At 56.0% G+C, this 17,454-nt stretch overlaps 1 protein-coding gene across 1 annotated transcript; it reads right to left on the bottom strand.

The window, feature by feature from the left end:
- Positions 1 to 11,422: 11,422 nt before the first annotated feature.
- INHBB (inhibin subunit beta B) lies at positions 11,423 to 17,061 on the bottom strand (the record flags this gene model as incomplete). The annotated part of the gene is made up of 2 exons (XM_081142715.1): positions 11,423 to 14,172; positions 16,614 to 17,061. The coding sequence occupies 2 exons, from the start codon at positions 17,059 to 17,061 to the stop codon at positions 13,397 to 13,399; spliced, it is 1,224 nt and encodes a 407-aa protein (XP_080998841.1). The 3' UTR covers positions 11,423 to 13,396.
- Between the last annotated feature and the right edge of the window lie 393 nt (positions 17,062 to 17,454).

Here is a 17,454-nt window from a genome sequence, read left to right as displayed (position 1 = left end):
CTGGTCTTACCTGCAGCTACCTGCTCTGGCCCAAGCACTGCCCACTCCTTTGGGTTCTGCCCACCAAGTTGCTAAGGGCCTACCTTAAGGGCCCAAGCAGGGCAATTTCAGAAGGGCATTTAGGGACAATACCAAGAATTTCTGGCAGGCCCTGGCACCCTCCCAATCCCTCTTGGGCCCTAAGCCTCAGCACCCAAGCTCTAGGCCTTTCTAGAGGCCCTCAAACTCCCCATCTGAGCGTCAAGGCAACCCGAAGACAAGCAGGAAGTCACTGTGCCCGCGTCTCGTGGGTAACTGTAAAATAAAGTGAGATGGGAAAATTCCCACCCAGTATCTGGCAAAGAAAACATGCTCGGAGCCTGTGGGGCCACATCCCTTCTGGGGACTGTAAAGGAAGGTGACAGCTGCTCCAGATGGGGCCTGATGAGCCTCTGAGCCCAGGTGGGCTGGCCCAGGCTGTTCTTAGAGGTGGCCCAGCCTTAGGCAAGCCTGGTAGCAACAATGGGAACACCAGCCTTCTCTGAGGAGGCTCCTTGGGCAGCCCGCTCCCTCAGGGGCCATCCTTGGCACCATTTGCAGGGTTTCTCGGAGGGGCTGGGACATTTACCTCTGGGTTCTACTCCAGATGAGGCCTGGCATTCAAGAGACAGGTCACACACTGCTGCTCACTCGGAGGGACCCTCACAGGCAGGGAAGGCCAAGGCAAGGCAAGCCCTTGAGCATCTGGCCCCTGGGGAGAGGGAGGCCAGTGGGGCTGGAGGACATTGATGTCTGCTGCCTGGGAGGCCAGGGATGGGGGTGCCCACAGGGAAGTCACTTCTTTTGTGGGGTTGTTGAGGTTTTTTCACTTTTTAATTATAGTAAAATATATATAACATTAATTTACCATTGTAACCATCTTTAAATGAGCAGTTCAGCGGCATTAGGTACATTCATATTGTTGTGCTACATCACCACCAGCCATCTCCAGAACTTTCGTCACATTGCCAAACTCAAACTCTGTCCCCATTCAACACTAGCTGTCTAGTTCCCCCTCCCGCAGCCCCTGGGAGCCACCATTCTACCTTCTGTCTGTGACTGCCACCACTCTAGGTGCGTCCTTTTATGACTGACTTATTTCATTCAAGAGACAGGACAAACTTGAATGTCCTCAAGTTTTATCCTTGTAGCATGTGTCAGAAGTTCCTTCCTTTTTGAGGTTGAATAATATTCCACTTAGGTATAGCCCATATTTTGTTAATCAAAATTATCCATTGGTAACACTTGGGCTGCTTCCACAGTTTGGCTGTTGTAACGCTGCTGTGGACATGGGTGTGCACGTATCTATTCAAGCCCCTGCTTTCAATTCCAGCCTCCGATGTTGGCTGGCTGGATCATTTAGCAGTTTTACTTTTAATTTTTTGAGGAACCTTTCTACTGTTTTGCGCAGTGACTGCACCATTTTACGCTCCTCCCAATGACACGCACGGTTCCAATTTCTCCACACCCTGGACAACACTTGTTATTTCCTGTTTTTATTTGTTTGTTTGTTTTAATCTTCACTTGAGGATATGTTTTTTACTGATTTTTTTTTAGAAAGAGAGGAAGGGAGGGAGAGAGATGTGAGAGCAAAACATCAGTCCGTTGCCTCCTGTACATTCCCCAACCGGGGATCGAACCCACAGCCTTTTGACGTGCGGGGAGATGCTCCAACCAGCCGAGCTGCCCGGCCAGGGCTGTTTTGTTTGTTCTTTATAGCGTCATCCTAGTGGGTGTAAGGAGGTGTTGCTATTTTTAATACAACATTTTCCTATTATTTATTCAGTCACCCTCGGCTGGGCATGATTCGGCTTTGAGGAGCCGTGAAGTGCCACTCGGCCCTCCAGGACCTCACACCCTAAGTGTCCAGGAGACACTCACTCAGTGAATTTCAATGCTCAGCCGGCCGCGCTGGCCGGGCAGGGGCACTGGGAGGGTCCGCAGCTGCAGCGGCCTCCCAGGGGGCTCCCGGAGAAGCGCAGGGGAGGGAATTGCAGCGGTCCCCTGGGATACCCCCCCCCCCCCCGCCCAGCATGGTCGGCAAGCGTTTCTGTAACTAGCCAGATAGTAAATATTTTAGGCTTTGCAGGCCATAGGGCCTGTGTCATAACCACTGTATAAATGGAAGCGGTAGCTGTATCACAATAAAACTTTATAAGCACTAAATTTGAATTTCATATAATTTTCACATTATGTAATATTATTCTTACTTTGATTTGTTTTCAACCATTTAAAAATGTAAAAGCCGTTCTTGTCTTGGGGACCTGGCCTGCTGGCCACAGCTGACCAAACCCAGGCAGCGGCATCGGGAGGGCCCAGGGTCCTGCTGGGCCCACAGGGCGGGACATTCCCTAAGTGCTTCCAACCTCGTCAGCACCCACTGTGCCCCGGCTCCTGAGGGAACATGGCCAACAGTGAGCCCTGCCACCCCGGCCCTCCGCGCCTGTTAGCATCACTCCCAGTCCGCGCCTTGCTCCGTGGCCCCCGTGACGGCCGCGGGGAGTCCCTGGACACGCTGAAGGAGAGGTCTGAGACTGAAGATGGGGCATAAGGCAGCATGGGCCCTGAGGCAGCCTGCTGGACTGCTTGCTTCACGCATTTCCACACATCTCCAGAGCCTTGTCTCAGCTTTGGCCTGGGAGGAGGGTCATGGCCATCCTGATGGCCCTGAGAGGCTTAGCCTGGCTTCTCCAAGCCCTGAGCCAACTTCGTGAGGCCAGCAGGATGCAGACACCACAGGCCAGGGCACGGTGCCCAGGACCTGAGGGTTCATTTCAGCTCCTCCCTGTCATACTATGTGACCTTGGGCAAGTCACCTCTGCTGTCTGCACTCTGCTTCCTCATCTGTGGAATAGAAATACTAAGAGCCCCTAGGCCTGTGGTGGGTTATTTGGGATAAAATATGTCAAGGGTTTAGAAGAGTTCTTGGCACCTCATGAGTACTCAATCATGGTAGCTATTATTTTTATGATCCCATTTAATCCCACAAGGCTATGAGGTAAATACTAGTATTGGCCCCATCGTATAATGAAGGAACTCAGGCACAGAGAGGTAAATAACAAGCCTTAGGGCACACAGCTAGTACGGGTGGAGCTGGTGTCTAGAAAGCCAAGCAATAGTCTGCCTGCAGGGCCAAGCCTTGAGTCCCTGGCCTATGCTGCCTTGGGAAACCCCGGGGGCAGAGCCCTGTGCCCAAGGTGAACCCTGCAGGAAGATGCCCTAGGGCCACTCAGCCAAGACCAGCCTCCACCAGAAAGCCTGCCCCCTGTGCTCCCATAACTGCACCTTTCACCATGGCAGTCATGTGCATGCCCATGGGTATAACAGTGCCAGTCAGGATCACATCTTGGGAGTTAGGACTCTGCCTAGGAGGTGTCTGTGCTCCTGTGCACAGAGCCAGCAGAGGAAGTGTCTGGGCTGCTACACTGAACTCCATCAGGGGCAGGGTCCCAGGTAAGTCACAGCCCTCTCTGCACTGCAGCTCTCCCTCCACAGAAGACGTTGGATGGGCTTCTCTGCAGTTCTAGGAGCCTACCAGCCCCTGACCCACCTTCTGCTCTCGGGGGGTGGGGAAATGGCCGGAATGGCCAGAGGTGTGCAGAGGTGTGCAGGGGTGTGCTGGGGTGGCTGGTGTTGGAAAGGTTGGCGGTCTCCCCACCAGCAGGTCATTTCTGGGTCAAAGTTAAAGACAAAGCTCTTGTTCTGTCTTCTGTGACTTTGCCCCAGAAGTGACCTCCTGGTGGGGAGACCGCCAGCCTTTGCAAAACCAGCTTCCCCAGCACACCTCTCACTATCCATTCCAGCCATCTCCCCACCCACCCCAGATGGACAGCAGGTAAGGCCCATCCCCACCTCCAGCTCAGAAGAGGCAACCACTGTTTGAAGCCAACATTCTGTCCTACCACCATGGCTAGTATCATGGCATCCTCGGCCACCAAGAAACAGAATAATATTGTGAGTGGGGGCCAGTGGGTGACCCTGGGTCTCTGCCTGGGAGCTGAAGTTTACAGCTAGCTCAGGACAACCTGCCCCTCTGATGCCACCCCAAACTTCCGGGGCCCTGCCTCTAATGGAAGTGGCTTCTGGCCATGGCAGGGACCCATGGCAGCTGTAGGCAACTGTCCCCAAAGCGACAGACATGCTGGCCCCTTTGTAAGAAACTGACTCTGTGCCTGGCACATAATAGGCACTTACGAAATGAAGTGAGGGAAATGAATGAATTACTAGAGAAATAAATCAATGAATGAACCATCTAGTCCAATCTAATTTCAAATGAGATAAATATAAGCTAGTGGGCAAAAAAACTTGCCTGAGGAAACCAAACAATTGAGTAGCAAGGCCTGTATAAGGCAATCGATCAGTATTTATTGAGCACCTATTGTGTGCCAGGTTCCATTCCCAGTGCTGGAGACACAGCAGCACACAAGCAGGTCAGCTCCCCGCCCCCCCCATGGAGCTTACTGTCTGCCTCCTGCATCCCGGCCCCGGCCTCCTAGCCCCGGGCACTTTCTCCCCCTGAAGCAGCAAAGAGGTCCCGCTGCCATGGGCCCTGCACAGACCCTCCGGGAAGACAGTGAGCTGCGCTGGGTGGTGGGCTGGCCTGCGAGACTTGTGTACTTTCCACTCCTTCCTGGCATGGTTGGAGCATTAATTATTAATGATGAAATAATTGACACTCATTAACACGCCAGTCATCCATGGGGGAGTGGGGCCCAGCATTAACCAATTCATCTCAGTGATTGATTCATTAAAGCTGAGCTTTTATGAGACACCCTCGGGTGGCAAACCACACTCTCCTTAGTGGAGACAGGCAGGAGGGCCGCCTTCGAAGGGCTTAGAGGCCCAGGGAGGAGCCGGAAAGCAGGCCGGGCACCACCCATTGGGTTAACACTGCCTTGGCCTGCGGCAAGAGCAGCCGCTTGTGTGTGAGGCTCCACTTCCCCATGAAATCGGAATACTCGGAGCAGATTACAGGCTTCTAAAAATGCTACTGCATGAATCACCTGTGGGGCATGAGAGGCTCTTAAGAGGGAGAAAAATAACAAAGGTGTGGTCAGGAGTGCCAGCCCGGCCAGAGCTAGCTTCTGGTCTCTGTCGGCCTAGGCTTCAGCCTTGGTCCCGCTGGCTCCTTTGGCCTCAAGTGCTCCGCAGGGAAATGGGTGAGTGGGTCAGACTTCTCACCCTGAGACTGGTGTCCCTTCATTTAACAACTGGGTGTTGAGCACTAATTCTGTCCCAGCAGCAGGACAGTGGGCCCCAGTGGCCCTAAAATTCAGCCTCGAGGGACCATGATGGTGAGACTGGGAAAGGAGTTCCCTGAGCCTGACCCCAGGGTCCTGAGGATGAATCACAATCAGCAAGTGAAGGGGGGAGAAAGAGTGTCTGGGTAAGGAAGGGCATTTGGGGGGCACCGAGGTGAGGGCAGAGAGCTGTGGATGAGAACTGTGGCCTGAGCACAGAAAGCAGGAGGGGCCCGCGGGCTCCAGTGGGGAGGTAAGCCCCGGGCCTGGGCCCTGGTGAGCTCATTAGCCATCAGAATTCTTTCCGGGGCCATGGGCCCTGGAAGGATTTTATACAGGGGAGAGACAGGGTCCACCAAGTTTTACTTAAAACATCACCCAGGAGGGGTAGGAGAATGCCATGGGCAAGTTTGTTGAGAGGGTCAGTGAAGCCCCTCTAGGGAAGGGCAAGGCCTTAAAGGGCCCCAGGTTGCCCAGCCGGGCGTGGCTCAGCGGTTGAGCATCGGCCTAGGATCCAGGCGATTGAGGTTCGATTCCCGGTAAGGGCACATGCCCAGGCTGGGGGCTCGGTCCCCAATGACTCTCTCATCATCGATGTTTCTGTCTGTCTCTCTCTCCCTCTCCTTTCCTCTCTCTGCAATCAATAAAGATATATTTTTAAAAATAATAAAATAAATAAAAATAAAGGGCCCCAGGTAGTCCTCAGGGCCCCTCCCAGGACAGGGAAGTGAAGATGCTGCTTGGGAGCCATGTGGAGAACTCACCAGCCTGGGAGCTCCATGGCCTGGGAGTGTCAGGTGGCCTCTGGGAGCCCCACCTGTGGATGGGGATAATGGCCATGACTTGCCTCCCTAACAGGGTTCCTTCAAGAAATGAGGTGGCACCCTAAACCCCAGCACAGAGCCTGATAACCCTCAGTCCTCAATGGGGCAGCACCCTACCAGGTGAGTGAGAGGGTTCCCAGTGGCCTACAAACCAGGCTCTGTGCTCAAGGAGGCCTAAGGATCTGTCCTGGAGGCCCAGAGCTCCGGGGGGGGGGGGCGGGGGGGGCGTGTCAATCAGATTCACATACTCCCCCCACCCCCCACCCAAAACACACACACGTGTGCAAGTGCTCCAAGAGCCCCCCTTCCCCACCTGGGGACCCTAGAGCCTGATTTGTGCTTCATCCAAAGGCCCCACTGTAGTGAGGAGGGGCATGAACACAGCAAACCCAGCCCCTGCACCCCTCATTCCAGAAAGAACTGGAATTAGCACTCAGGAACCACTTTACCTTGACCCCCATCCATGGCACTGTAGAGGGGCTATGAGGGGGGCCCTGGAAGACAATTGACTGGGGGTTGGGGGTGGAAAAAGTGAGAGGGCAGAACAGAAGCCTGCATGGAGCGTGAAGCACTAGCAGCCAAGAATGTTCACTGCAAAGAGCCACATGAGCTGACGGGCCACCCTCCCGCAGGCACCCCGTCTGCTCTGCATCCCCCCTCCAGGGTCTAGTGAGCACACACACCTCTTCCAGAAACCTGAAAGAAAACCCGAAGACCGCTGCTGCCCCATCTCCCAGAGGACAGAAGGGGCGCTAGGAGCTTCCGGTGATTGAGCTGTCTTCTGTCCCCCGCCCCCGCCCTTCTGCCTCTGTGAGGGGTCTGAGAATCCATCCTTCCAATCCCCCGTGCAGACACTCAGTGTGCATTTCCTCAGCATGTCAGTGGGTCTTTCTCTGGGAGTCTGCAATGGCCTCAGACAGGCCCCCATTCCTGCTCACGGAGTGGCCATTCTCACCGGTTGGGGGGCAGGACCGGCCTGCAGGTAGGCACCCTCAGGTGTCCCCTATAGGGTCGGGATGGGGGTAGTAGGAGGGCTGAGGCCAGCTGAGGGGCTTCTGAAGGGTCTCTGAGATGCACTCAGAAGCAGCCCCCAGGTGCCCTCTACTTTACAGTAGCTCTCCCTCCCCCTGCCCCCCTGCCCAGTCCCCTGGGCTCAAGGCCCCGAGAGTCTCTTGAGAACATTGAAGGGAGTGGAGCAGCATCCGGAAGGCCACAAGCTCAACTACTCCCCTTGAATAGGTATGAGGCCTGCAGTAAGACATTCCACTTCCCTGAGCCTCAACTTCCTCGTCAGTAAAACGGGCACACCTCACCTGCCTAGCAGGGAGGCTGTAAAGATAACCAGATGGTGTTGTGATGCACTCTACCTGATGGCAGTAAGTTCTCAACAAATGTTAGCTAACATGGTCGTCAGCACGGCCTCTGTGAAAATGCCCTGAATGAATGGGACAAAAGAGGGTCCTCTCTCAGGAAGGGAGGCTCCCTACCTGGGCCCCAGCACCATTCCTGACACTTTGATGCTCACAACAACCCCCTGAGCCTCTGGGCCTCGTTGTAGACACTGTCACTGTCCCTATTTTATAGGTAAGATTAGGCCAGGCTGGGATCACAAAGCCAGGTCAGCTGGCCCTGAGCCCATGTTTCTTATTCTCAGTCATTGTCAGGCCCCCTCCTCCACCCTCGCAGGCCCAGAGGCAAGGCCCCTGGCTCCCTGCCCCGCTCTGCTTTGCTCAAATCAGTCTCTTTCCCCAGAATTGGGCCCAGTGGCTCTCTCACTCATGTGGCCACGGAGGGAGCAGGGACGGCGCATGGGTGGCTATCCCAGAGCCAAAGAGAGAAGCCCGATGCACAGATGCCATTGACAGGCCACGCTGGAGTCATGGGCGGGCAGGGGGAGCAGTCCCTTCTCAACTAAAAGTCAAGAAAACCCTGAGGCACAGTCTCTCCTCTCTTTCAGGAAGCCCCAAACAGCCGTGTCTGCCCTTACCCTCCCTCCTGGGCAGACTGGTAGCTGTAAGTGTCTTTGGAAGAGCTCCTGGGGGCAAATCCAGCTCTGCCACTTATGAGCTGTGTCACCTTCAGTGATCCGCTTCCTCTGCCTTAATTTTCTCATCTATAAAATGGGGATAATGATACCTACTCCCCTGAACCCCCAGGCTGTTGTGAGGACTAAACTGAGATGACATGTGACCTCTCAGCACATAGGAAATGTTTGCTGAGTGACTGAATGCCTGACCAGAGGGTAACATTCCACTTTCAAAGTGCTTTGGCTTTGGGGCTGCAGGGACACCATGGTGACCCCTGAGCACTAAGGGCAACCACACAGGCCAAAGAAATGGTGCCCCTGCCCTGCCCAGCTCACCCAGCACCTGCCCAGCATGAGAGTAACCACAGATCCTAACTGCAGGGGGATTGCAAGCAATGGCTCAAATTTAAAAATCTAACTACCCCAATCAGAGTCCATAACTGGCCAGGTGCATCACTTCTAGATTAGGAAAAAAATGAAAACGGCAAGAAATACACACAGCCAACCATGTAGTCTCACTCACCCACAAAACCTCAGAGACGGCCAACTACACACTCCAAACTCACACACAGCCAATCATTCGCAGCCACAGTCACAGTCTCACCCCCCCCCCCCACGCTCAGCATACAGTCATACCTACAGTCCCAAAACAGCACACCACTCAACCCCATCCACAATTCCCCCCACTCCCACTCACAGCCATCCCCACCCCCTGCACAGCCAAGTGCACCCAGAGCCGGCCATGCCCAGAGCCTGCCATGCCCGCCCCACTCACGCCCCATGCCTCACATACAGCTGGCCTGGCTCCTCTCACAAAGCTCACAGGTAATTTGTCATTTGCTTAAAACATCCCAGTGAAAGTCTAGTAACTGGGCTGGGGTTGCTCCCAGGGCCTCTGCCCACAAGAAGGGTGTTTTGTTTCTGCTTCTTTGCCTACAAAGGTGCACTTTCTTGGGCCCACAGCAGTGTCCGTGGCTTGACAGCAGCCCGTGGACACCCCTCCCCCTGGCCGCCTGGCCTTGCCCTCGCAGGAGGTCTGGGCAGCTGCAGGGTTCCGCGAGGTGGAGGGCCTGCTGGGCACCTCGGGGTCTCCAGCAAGAGTCCCACAGGGCCTTGCAGAGTGTGCTAGACATGTGCTAGGCCACCCTGAGTTCCACTTGGGTCAGGGGCCCAGTCACATGCAAGAGCTGCCAGAGTCCCTCCCCCAGACCCTGGGCCGGGGCTGCTGGACCTGAGAGACCCTCGGCCTGTCTGGGGATCCGCTTACCCCAGCATTCTCCTTCCCCACCCAGCCTTGGACCCCACTGAATTATTATGAAACAGAATCTAACGGGAGCTTTATTAAATAAACATAAAGATGGGGATTTAAAAATACACACCTGCATTCTACCATAGTCATTTTTACTCTAACTTCTGGGTGTGTGGGGATAGAAAAGACTCATCAAACTGAATCACTGAGGACCCAGGGCATGTCTGAAGGTCAGCCCAGGATAAACCTGGCATGGTGGGATCTCATGAATCCCAGAGAGTGGGTGGTGGAGATATTTGTGGCAGGTGAGGGTGGCAGCCTCTGTCTCCGTCTGGCCCTGCCTGACCCACTGGTCCGCGAGAGGCTAACAGCCTGTTGGCCTGAGGAAGGAGGGGAGAGGAACCCTAAAGCAGAGCAGGGGGGCTCTGGGTCAGAGGCCTAGACCTGGGGGGCAGTGGGGAGGCTTACTCTCGAGGCCTGCAGTGGGGCTCCAGGGCATCTTTGGGGAGAGCTGGGACCCTCCAGCAGGCCCATTGGTTAGAGGAAAGGGGAGAAGGGAAAGTAATGGGGAAAAAGACTGAGTGAGAAAAAGGCACAGGGGAGCCAGTGACCACAGATGCCCAGGAAGGAAGCTCACGAGCCTCCTGGAGAACACCCAGACCTGGGATAGGGAGCACACGCCTGTCCCTGCTCCACTTCTCAGGAATAGTGATTGCCATGCACCATTGCCCCAGGGGGCCCAGACCCCACAGGGACACATGCCAGCACAGGGCAGCAGACTGTCACCCAGGGACCACATCTGCCAGCCCACTGGCCCCATGACCCCGGAGTCCCAGACCCTCCCTGGGGCTGAAGCTCAGCCCAAGAGGCCCCTAGAGGTGCTCAATATCCAAACAGCAGAGGCACCCCTGGTGTCACACGCTGCCCCTCCTGGAAGCTGCCTGCAAAACTTCCAGGCCAGGGCTGGGGCAGTAGCTGGGTTGAGGGCCTAGGGCAACCAGCTACTGGGCCTAGCCCACTGCAGAGTAGAGGGGCAGGCCTGTCTAAATGCCATTTTCTTGTTTGACCCTATTAATTTTTATAATGTGGATCAATAAATCCAGCCTGCAGGATGAGCGCCTGGGAGAGCAGTAGCTCTCTTGATTAAGCAAAGAATGGAAAAGACAGAGGCCAGAGGCCACCTCCTGCCACCAGCTGGCTGTGTGAATTAAGATATTCCCCTCCAGCTGCCTGGGGCCTCCTTCAGTTTCCCCATCGTTAACTTACTAGGGCTGGTCGAAGGTCCTCAGATTTTCTGGAAAGACTACATGTGACCCAAAACAAGCAGCCCCACTGGCCCTGTATGTCTCAGATGAAGGCAAGGCCTTGGGGCTGCCATCTTCCCGGGGGAACAGGTGGACCAGCCATGGCATCTGGGCTCAAGTGCCCAGGGTGCCTGTCCCAACTGTGTGACCTCAGGCAAGCTCTGAACCCTTCTGAGCTTCAGATTCCAAACCCTGGAAATGAAGAACGGACCATTTCCCAGAAAAGCATGACGTGAAGGCTGCAGGCTGAGAACACCTGTGGGCAGCTCGTCACAGCTGCAGGTGCAGTTTGGACCATCAACCCCCATCACCACCTACCACCAGTTACAACCCCACAGCAGAGGACACTTAGCGTGCCCTCTGCCTCATCTGGGTACCCTTCTACCCCAAGGTATTGTTCCCCTCTGGTCCCGGTCAGTGCATGGAGTGGGGCATGGAGGTCCGGTGGGCTGCAGTCTCCCAGACTTTACATTTCCTCCCAGGGACGGGGGCTTAACCAGCACTTTCAGATGATAGATGCAGTCTTGGTAAAACACAGTCTTGAGACTAGAAGGGTAAACAAACGTGTAATTCATGAATTTGCTAATTGTCCTTCATTTTGATCTCCTGCCATTTTTCCTGACATGGTGCTCACGGCGGGACCGAGTGCCAGGAGCGAGCCATGAGGCAACTGGCCTCAAAGCTGGGCACCTAGACTCTCCCGCCTCCGGGCGGCCACCTCCAGCCCCCACCCCAGACATCACACAATGCAGGAAGCCAGTGGCACTCAATCTTTTATTTTCTTAAACTGTACACAAATGTAAAATACTTTAACAGCAAGTCTATGGGAAAATTGTTTGGTTTTAAATTATTATGAAACAGAACCTAAGGGGAGCTTTATTAAATAAACATAAAGATGGGGATTTAAAAATACACACCTGCATTCTACCACAGTCATTTTTACTCTACCTTCTGGGTGTGTGGGGATGGAAAAGACTCATGAAACTGAACAAACAAAATCCATAGATACCCTGAAACGCTGGCAGGCCACTCAAGGGATTGTTCAGAACGTCTACCTCATAGAAGATGGCCTCACCATCTAATAAAAATTAAAACTGATCTGCTGGCCTCTTTGGTTCCAAAATTATGTATAATACATTTAACTGTATTGTTTTGCTGCTATAAAAATAACTTCTTTTTTCAAATGGCAGTTTCTGACTAATCATGCAACTAAATCAGTGCAAACATTAAAAGCAATCATTCGCTTTAAAAAGAAGCAAAGGATTTCATTTCAAGTATAAAAAATATAAAAAGAGTCGTACGAGTCCAGTTTTGTCTAGTGTGGGTCAACCCTTTAAATTGCATAGTTCACGCGGCACTTGGACACCTTGGGGTGAGCGATTTCAGTGCTCTGCCAAGGGCCACTTCTGGACACACGCAGATGGGCAAGTGCTATATCATGTGCGCTCTGCAGGTCTGCAAGTGCTAGGAGGGGCTGGCGGGCAGGCGAGCGGGCGGGGGCCACATCCATGGCCGGCCCTGGTGGCTAGGGCCCACACTGGCAACTTCTGCAAAGCAGCTGAAAGCCTTCCCCATCTCTTCAAGACCAGCTAAACCATTCCCCCTCCCCTGCCCCATGCTGAGGGGGCACCCCACCACCACCCAGCATTCCCAGAATGCCTCCACCCCACCAGTCCCTCCTCTGGGCTCATGACTTTGTCTAGGGGTCATTTCTACCCCTCCCCAACCAGTCCTAGAGAAATATCCCCAGTGAAGGGCACAGACTGCAACTGTTTTCTTCCCATTTAGAACAATCCAGATTTTAACTTAAAAGATCAAGTCCCTTTTCAATTATGCAACTGGAATGAATGACCTGTCAACTGCTAGTGATCAGTTAAAGCATCAAATTAAGACCCTTCTCCTCTCCCTCCCTTCCCACCCCCCAAACACACACACATATAAGTCACGCCAGGGACCCAAGCAAGTCAAAGGGTCACTGCCACTGCTCCACGGTCTCTGGCAGGTTGTGTGCTTTCTGGGGCTCCTTCCCTCTCTGAGAAGGAACAGACAGGCTCCCCTGGTCCTGCAGCATGAAGGATCCAGGCAGGGGAGGAAGTGACAGGCTTGAGCCAGGAGATGCCGAGGCACAGCGGGTCTTGCACAAGCAAAGGGAGCCACGCAGCCCCTCTGCCTGCCTGCACACTCCCCAGACCCCGCATCTGCTTTCCTGGGTGGCTGGCTTCAGTGGTGGCTTCGGTGCTCTCGTGCTCTCTCCCTCCGTGTGTGTGCGTGTGTGTGTGTGGTGTGTGTGTGTGTTGTGTGTGTGCGCGCATGTCTGTCTTTGTGCTTTTATGTGTGCTCCGAAGGCGCAATTCAGAGTGGTCGGGCCAGCTGGTGGGAATGGTGGCTGCTCACCCCATTCTCTCCAACTGACAGGCATTTGTAGCTAAGCTGCCATTTGTCACCGCATCCATTTGCTGGTATCCTGGAGGCTGCTGTGTGGGTGGCAGGATGCGTCTGGCTGTGCGTGTCTACGTGTGCATTTTAAAGTATTTCATGTCAGTTCAGGGTTCTTGCTCTGCTTTTGACTGATTGCTGAATGAAGAAGTAGAAAAATATTTCAGGCGTCACCCTGGCACCTTCTGGGCAGCCCAACGGAACAACAGCACTCAGCCCGCCGCGCGCCCCTTTCCGGTAGGGGCTGCGAGAAGCCCATCCAGCACTGTCCTGGCGCCCCGCCGCCACAGCCCCGTGCGTCAGGCGCAGCCACACTCCTCCACGATCATGTTGGGCACGTCCCGCTTGACGATGTTGTACTCGTCGTCGAAGTAGAGCATGGACATGGTGCTCAGCTTGGTGGGGATGCAGCAGGAGTTCACCGTGCCGGGATTCAGGCCCCGCATGCGGTACTGGTTCACCACGGCCGTGTGGAAGGAGGAGGCCGAGCCCGGGACCCCCGCCAGGTAGGCCGGGCAGCTGCCCTCACAGTAGTTCCCGTAGTAGCCGGTGGGCGCGATGATCCAGTCGTTCCAGCCGATGAGGCGGAAGTCGATGAAGAACTGTTGCCTGCAACAGAGGTTGGTCCGGCCATCGCACTCCAGGCCCCGCTTGCGAATGCGGTGTCTGCTGTCACCCAGCCGGGCCTGCACAACCACAAAGGGCCGGTGCGACTCCTCGCCGGGGTCCACGAACACGGGCACCACAGCCAGCTCCTGGCAGCCATCACACTGCACGTCCAGGTTGAGTCGCCGCTCACCCCGCTCGAACAGGGCCTGGATGGCCTCTGTGAGCGGGAAGGTGTGCCAGCCGCTGCGTTTGAGGTCCACCCTCTTCTCCACCACACTCCAGCGGTCCGCGTGGCCCTGCTCCTGGTAGTACACCTTGACCCGCACCTTTCTCCGATTGCCCTTCTCCAGGACGTAGGGCAGCAGCTTCAGGTAAAGCCACAGGCTGGCCTGGACCACAAACAGGTTCTGGTTGCCTTCGTTGGAGATAAAGAAGTAGAGGCGGACGCGGGAGGAGGCGAGGCCATCTGCGGAGAAGCGGGAGAGCGGGCCAAGTTAATTCCAGGAGAACACGAGGCAATGGGGGAAAGAGACTCTGCTGCATGCCGCTGGAATGCGAACTCGCGCAGCTGGAAGATGTTATTGACCAGAAATACCGTTCCTGGGGCCAAGGCCTCTGACTATAACCTGGGAGAGGCAGAGAAAATCGTTTCTCATTGAGAAACGTGGACCAGGTTAGAGCTGAGAGGGCCAGGCCTATAAAATCCTGCCTCACCTCTCCCAGGCCAGGGCTCCCTGGAGACAGGCTGTCAGGCCTCAAAGCTCCACAGAGGAACTTGTCAGGAGGCCAAGATCTTAACAAGTTGTTATGGGTATCTGCGAAATCTAAAAAACAAAACCAGGATCACACCGAAGATTTGGGGGTGGGTTGTTTTAGTAAAGTGGGCGTTTTTTTGTTTGATTTTTTTTTTTTTTTGGTTAACTTAGGACATTGCAAAATCCAGCCGAGCCACCTACTGCCTCTTTCCAGTGTTTACCTAAGCACATCTGATCCAACCCCCACTGGGACCTCCACTGCAAACAAGCAAGCCCTGCTCATATTTCTGACACAGGAAAGTGTGCTTTGCAGACTGCAAAGCGCAGCCCTCGTTTCCGAGCAGTTAGTTCCAAGGGATAGGACATTCGGCCTTGACGCTTGAGGTCCACTCCTTTGATGAGACCCGGGCTCCCCGCTAATGACACATTCAAAATCTCCAAGGAAAGGGGAACTGGCATGTTAGTTTTCTCAGTAACTCAGCTCAATAAGAAGAGAGCCCATGCCAACCCAGAGATGACTCCTCTCTTATCCTACATTTTAGCAACTCTTCTCTCTGACAATCTCTACTTTCTTTCTTTTTTCCAGGAAGAACAAATAAAGTAACTCTATGGCCATGGCTGGTTTTATCAAACCTCCTACCAGTCTCTCCCCCCACCACAGCCCCCTCCTCAGCCCTCGCCTGGCTCCTCTAATAACACTGACATCTGACTTTGAAATGGGGGAAAGTGCAGCCTTAAAAGCTGGTCTTGGACAAGCTGCCTGTGACCTGAATCTGTTATTTATAAGTCAAAGAGCTGGCTCCACGAAATGGACCAGAAATATAACAGCCCCCGCTGTCATTTTGTGCCACGGGGACCAAAAGGCCTCCTCGACCTTCCAGAATCACATTTCTACTCTGGGCCCCAAAGCACCTTTTAATCCAAGCTCTCTAATTGCATGTCGAGCTTCCCCACTCGGCTGGATAGCTAAAACAGCAATGCGTTTCTTTCTAAGCACAGACCAGCCCCGATTGTCTCTGCTTTTCTCCACACCCGGCCATGCAAAACTTCTCATCCCTTTTCATCCCAGGGCAGTACCAGCCCAGTCTGCCTGCTGCCGGGAGGGTGGGGGCAACTGCAGCCTGGACACCACCACTCCCCATCCTAGGCTCCCTGCCCACCCCCACCCTGACCATACCAGGGCTTCCTTCCCCCTCTTCGCCCTACTCCGTAGTCCCCTCCGTGCAAGTGGGGCTGAGCCTCAGGCACAAAAGCCAGCCTAGCTCATTGAAGTCCTGAAAAGGACAGCGGACTCGAAAACACTTGCAGCATTTCAACGGGGGCACATTTTTCTCCCTCTTTTAAAGTTCGGGAAAAAAATTTTTTTTTTTCTATTTTGATTTTTTACATTTAGACAGTGGTAGCAATTTGCAATCCAGGGCCACGGGAAAATTCCAGAAAGGACTCCCACCCTTTGTTAACTACAAACTCTGGGGCTCTCAGTGGAAGGGGCTGCCGCGGCTGCCAGGCGAGCCCAAAGACATGGATGGGGCTGTCCCTGAGCCGCGTCTTTCTCTGCGTAAATGATGGGACCTGTTGAGAAGCTTGCCTTCCGCTCGATTCCGGTGCCCACACAATCGGAAGAGAGGTTGCCTAGCTCTCCCTAGTGAGGCTTCAGCAATCCTGGCAAGCCCACGCCGCCGCCCGGTGATGGAAGCAGCCCCGGGGCCTCTCACGCAGGCACACACACACACACACACACACACACACACACACACACACTCACTCACTCCTCCGGCCCACGGATATCTACAAGCACACACATCTCCAGCCACACTGCTAAGCCTACACTCCGATCGTGGGAAACAAAAACATTAAGCAATCACCAAGCAAGTGCCCGCGGAGCCAGGGCCGCACGCATCTGCCGGGAGGGGTGCGCACGCCCAGAGGCGCGGGGTCGGCCTCGGGAGAGCAGGGGTGCAGGGCAGGCGTTCCGCGGCGGGGGCGGGGGGCGCAGGCGAGGACCTCATCCCGGATTAAGAAGCGGCGACCGGGCCGGAGCGCGCGGGGCCAGGGGCGAGCGGCCCGGCCCGGAGTCCGAGCAGGGGAGGGAGCGCGGAGGGGGCAGGGGAGCCATCAAGGGCCACGCTAGCGGCCCGCGGGGCCCACTCACCTGTCTCAGCGAAGCTGATGATTTCGGAGACGCGCTCCTGGCCGTCGGCGCCCGGGCTGGCGTGGCCGTCGAGGTGCGGGATCTCCACACGGCCGTCCTCGCGCACCTTGCCCGCGTGCAGCTTTCGCAGCGCCGTGACCATGGCGGCCTTGGGCACAGCGTGCGTGATGTTGGGCCGGCCCCGCATCTGCAGGCGGCTCAAGATGTGCCGCTTCACCGCCTCCAGGAAGTCGCCGTCCACCCGGCCCAGCTCCTCGGGCCGCCGGAAGCCGCCGCACGACGTGCAGGTGTCCTGGGAGCCGCCAGGAGCCCCGGGCGGCGGGGGCGGCGGCGGGGCGGCGGGCGAAGGCGGGGGCGTGGGGGAGCCCCAGGCCTCCAGCCCCAGCCAGCCGGCCGCCAACAGCAGGAGGAAGGCGGCCCTCAGCGCCCGACAGGGCAGCCCGTCCATGGTGCGCCGCTGGCGACGAGGGCGCCCGCCGCGAGGCGAGCCGAGCCGCGCGCAGGGCCGGGCTCCGGGCTCCGGGCGCGCCGCCCCGCCCCGCCCCCGCCCGCGCCCGCCCGGGCCTCCGCCCGCCCGCCGGGAGGGCCGCCGCCGGCTCGCAGGGGGAGGGGGTCGGCCGGGCCGCGGGGTTTCCGCGCGGTGGGGAAGGGGCGCCGAGGGCCGCGGGGGCGCGGGAGGCGAGGCGGGAGCCGGGGGTCACTGCCGCCCGGGCGTCTCGGGGCGCCTCGGTATCTGCAGCCGCCTCCCCATCCTCTCCGCGTCGGGGCCCCGCAGTCCCCGCTCGGGTTAAGCGAAAGCGGAGGCAGCGGCTGCTTGGCTGCGGGGCGGGGAAGGTGGCGA

The sequence above is a fragment of the Miniopterus schreibersii genome (genome assembly GCF_964146895.1).
Source record: "Miniopterus schreibersii genome assembly, chromosome: 7".
Classification (NCBI taxonomy): Eukaryota; Metazoa; Chordata; class Mammalia; order Chiroptera; family Miniopteridae; genus Miniopterus; species Miniopterus schreibersii.
Note: the sequence above shows the minus strand (reverse complement) of the source record. Positions and strands in the feature narration are given on the sequence as shown.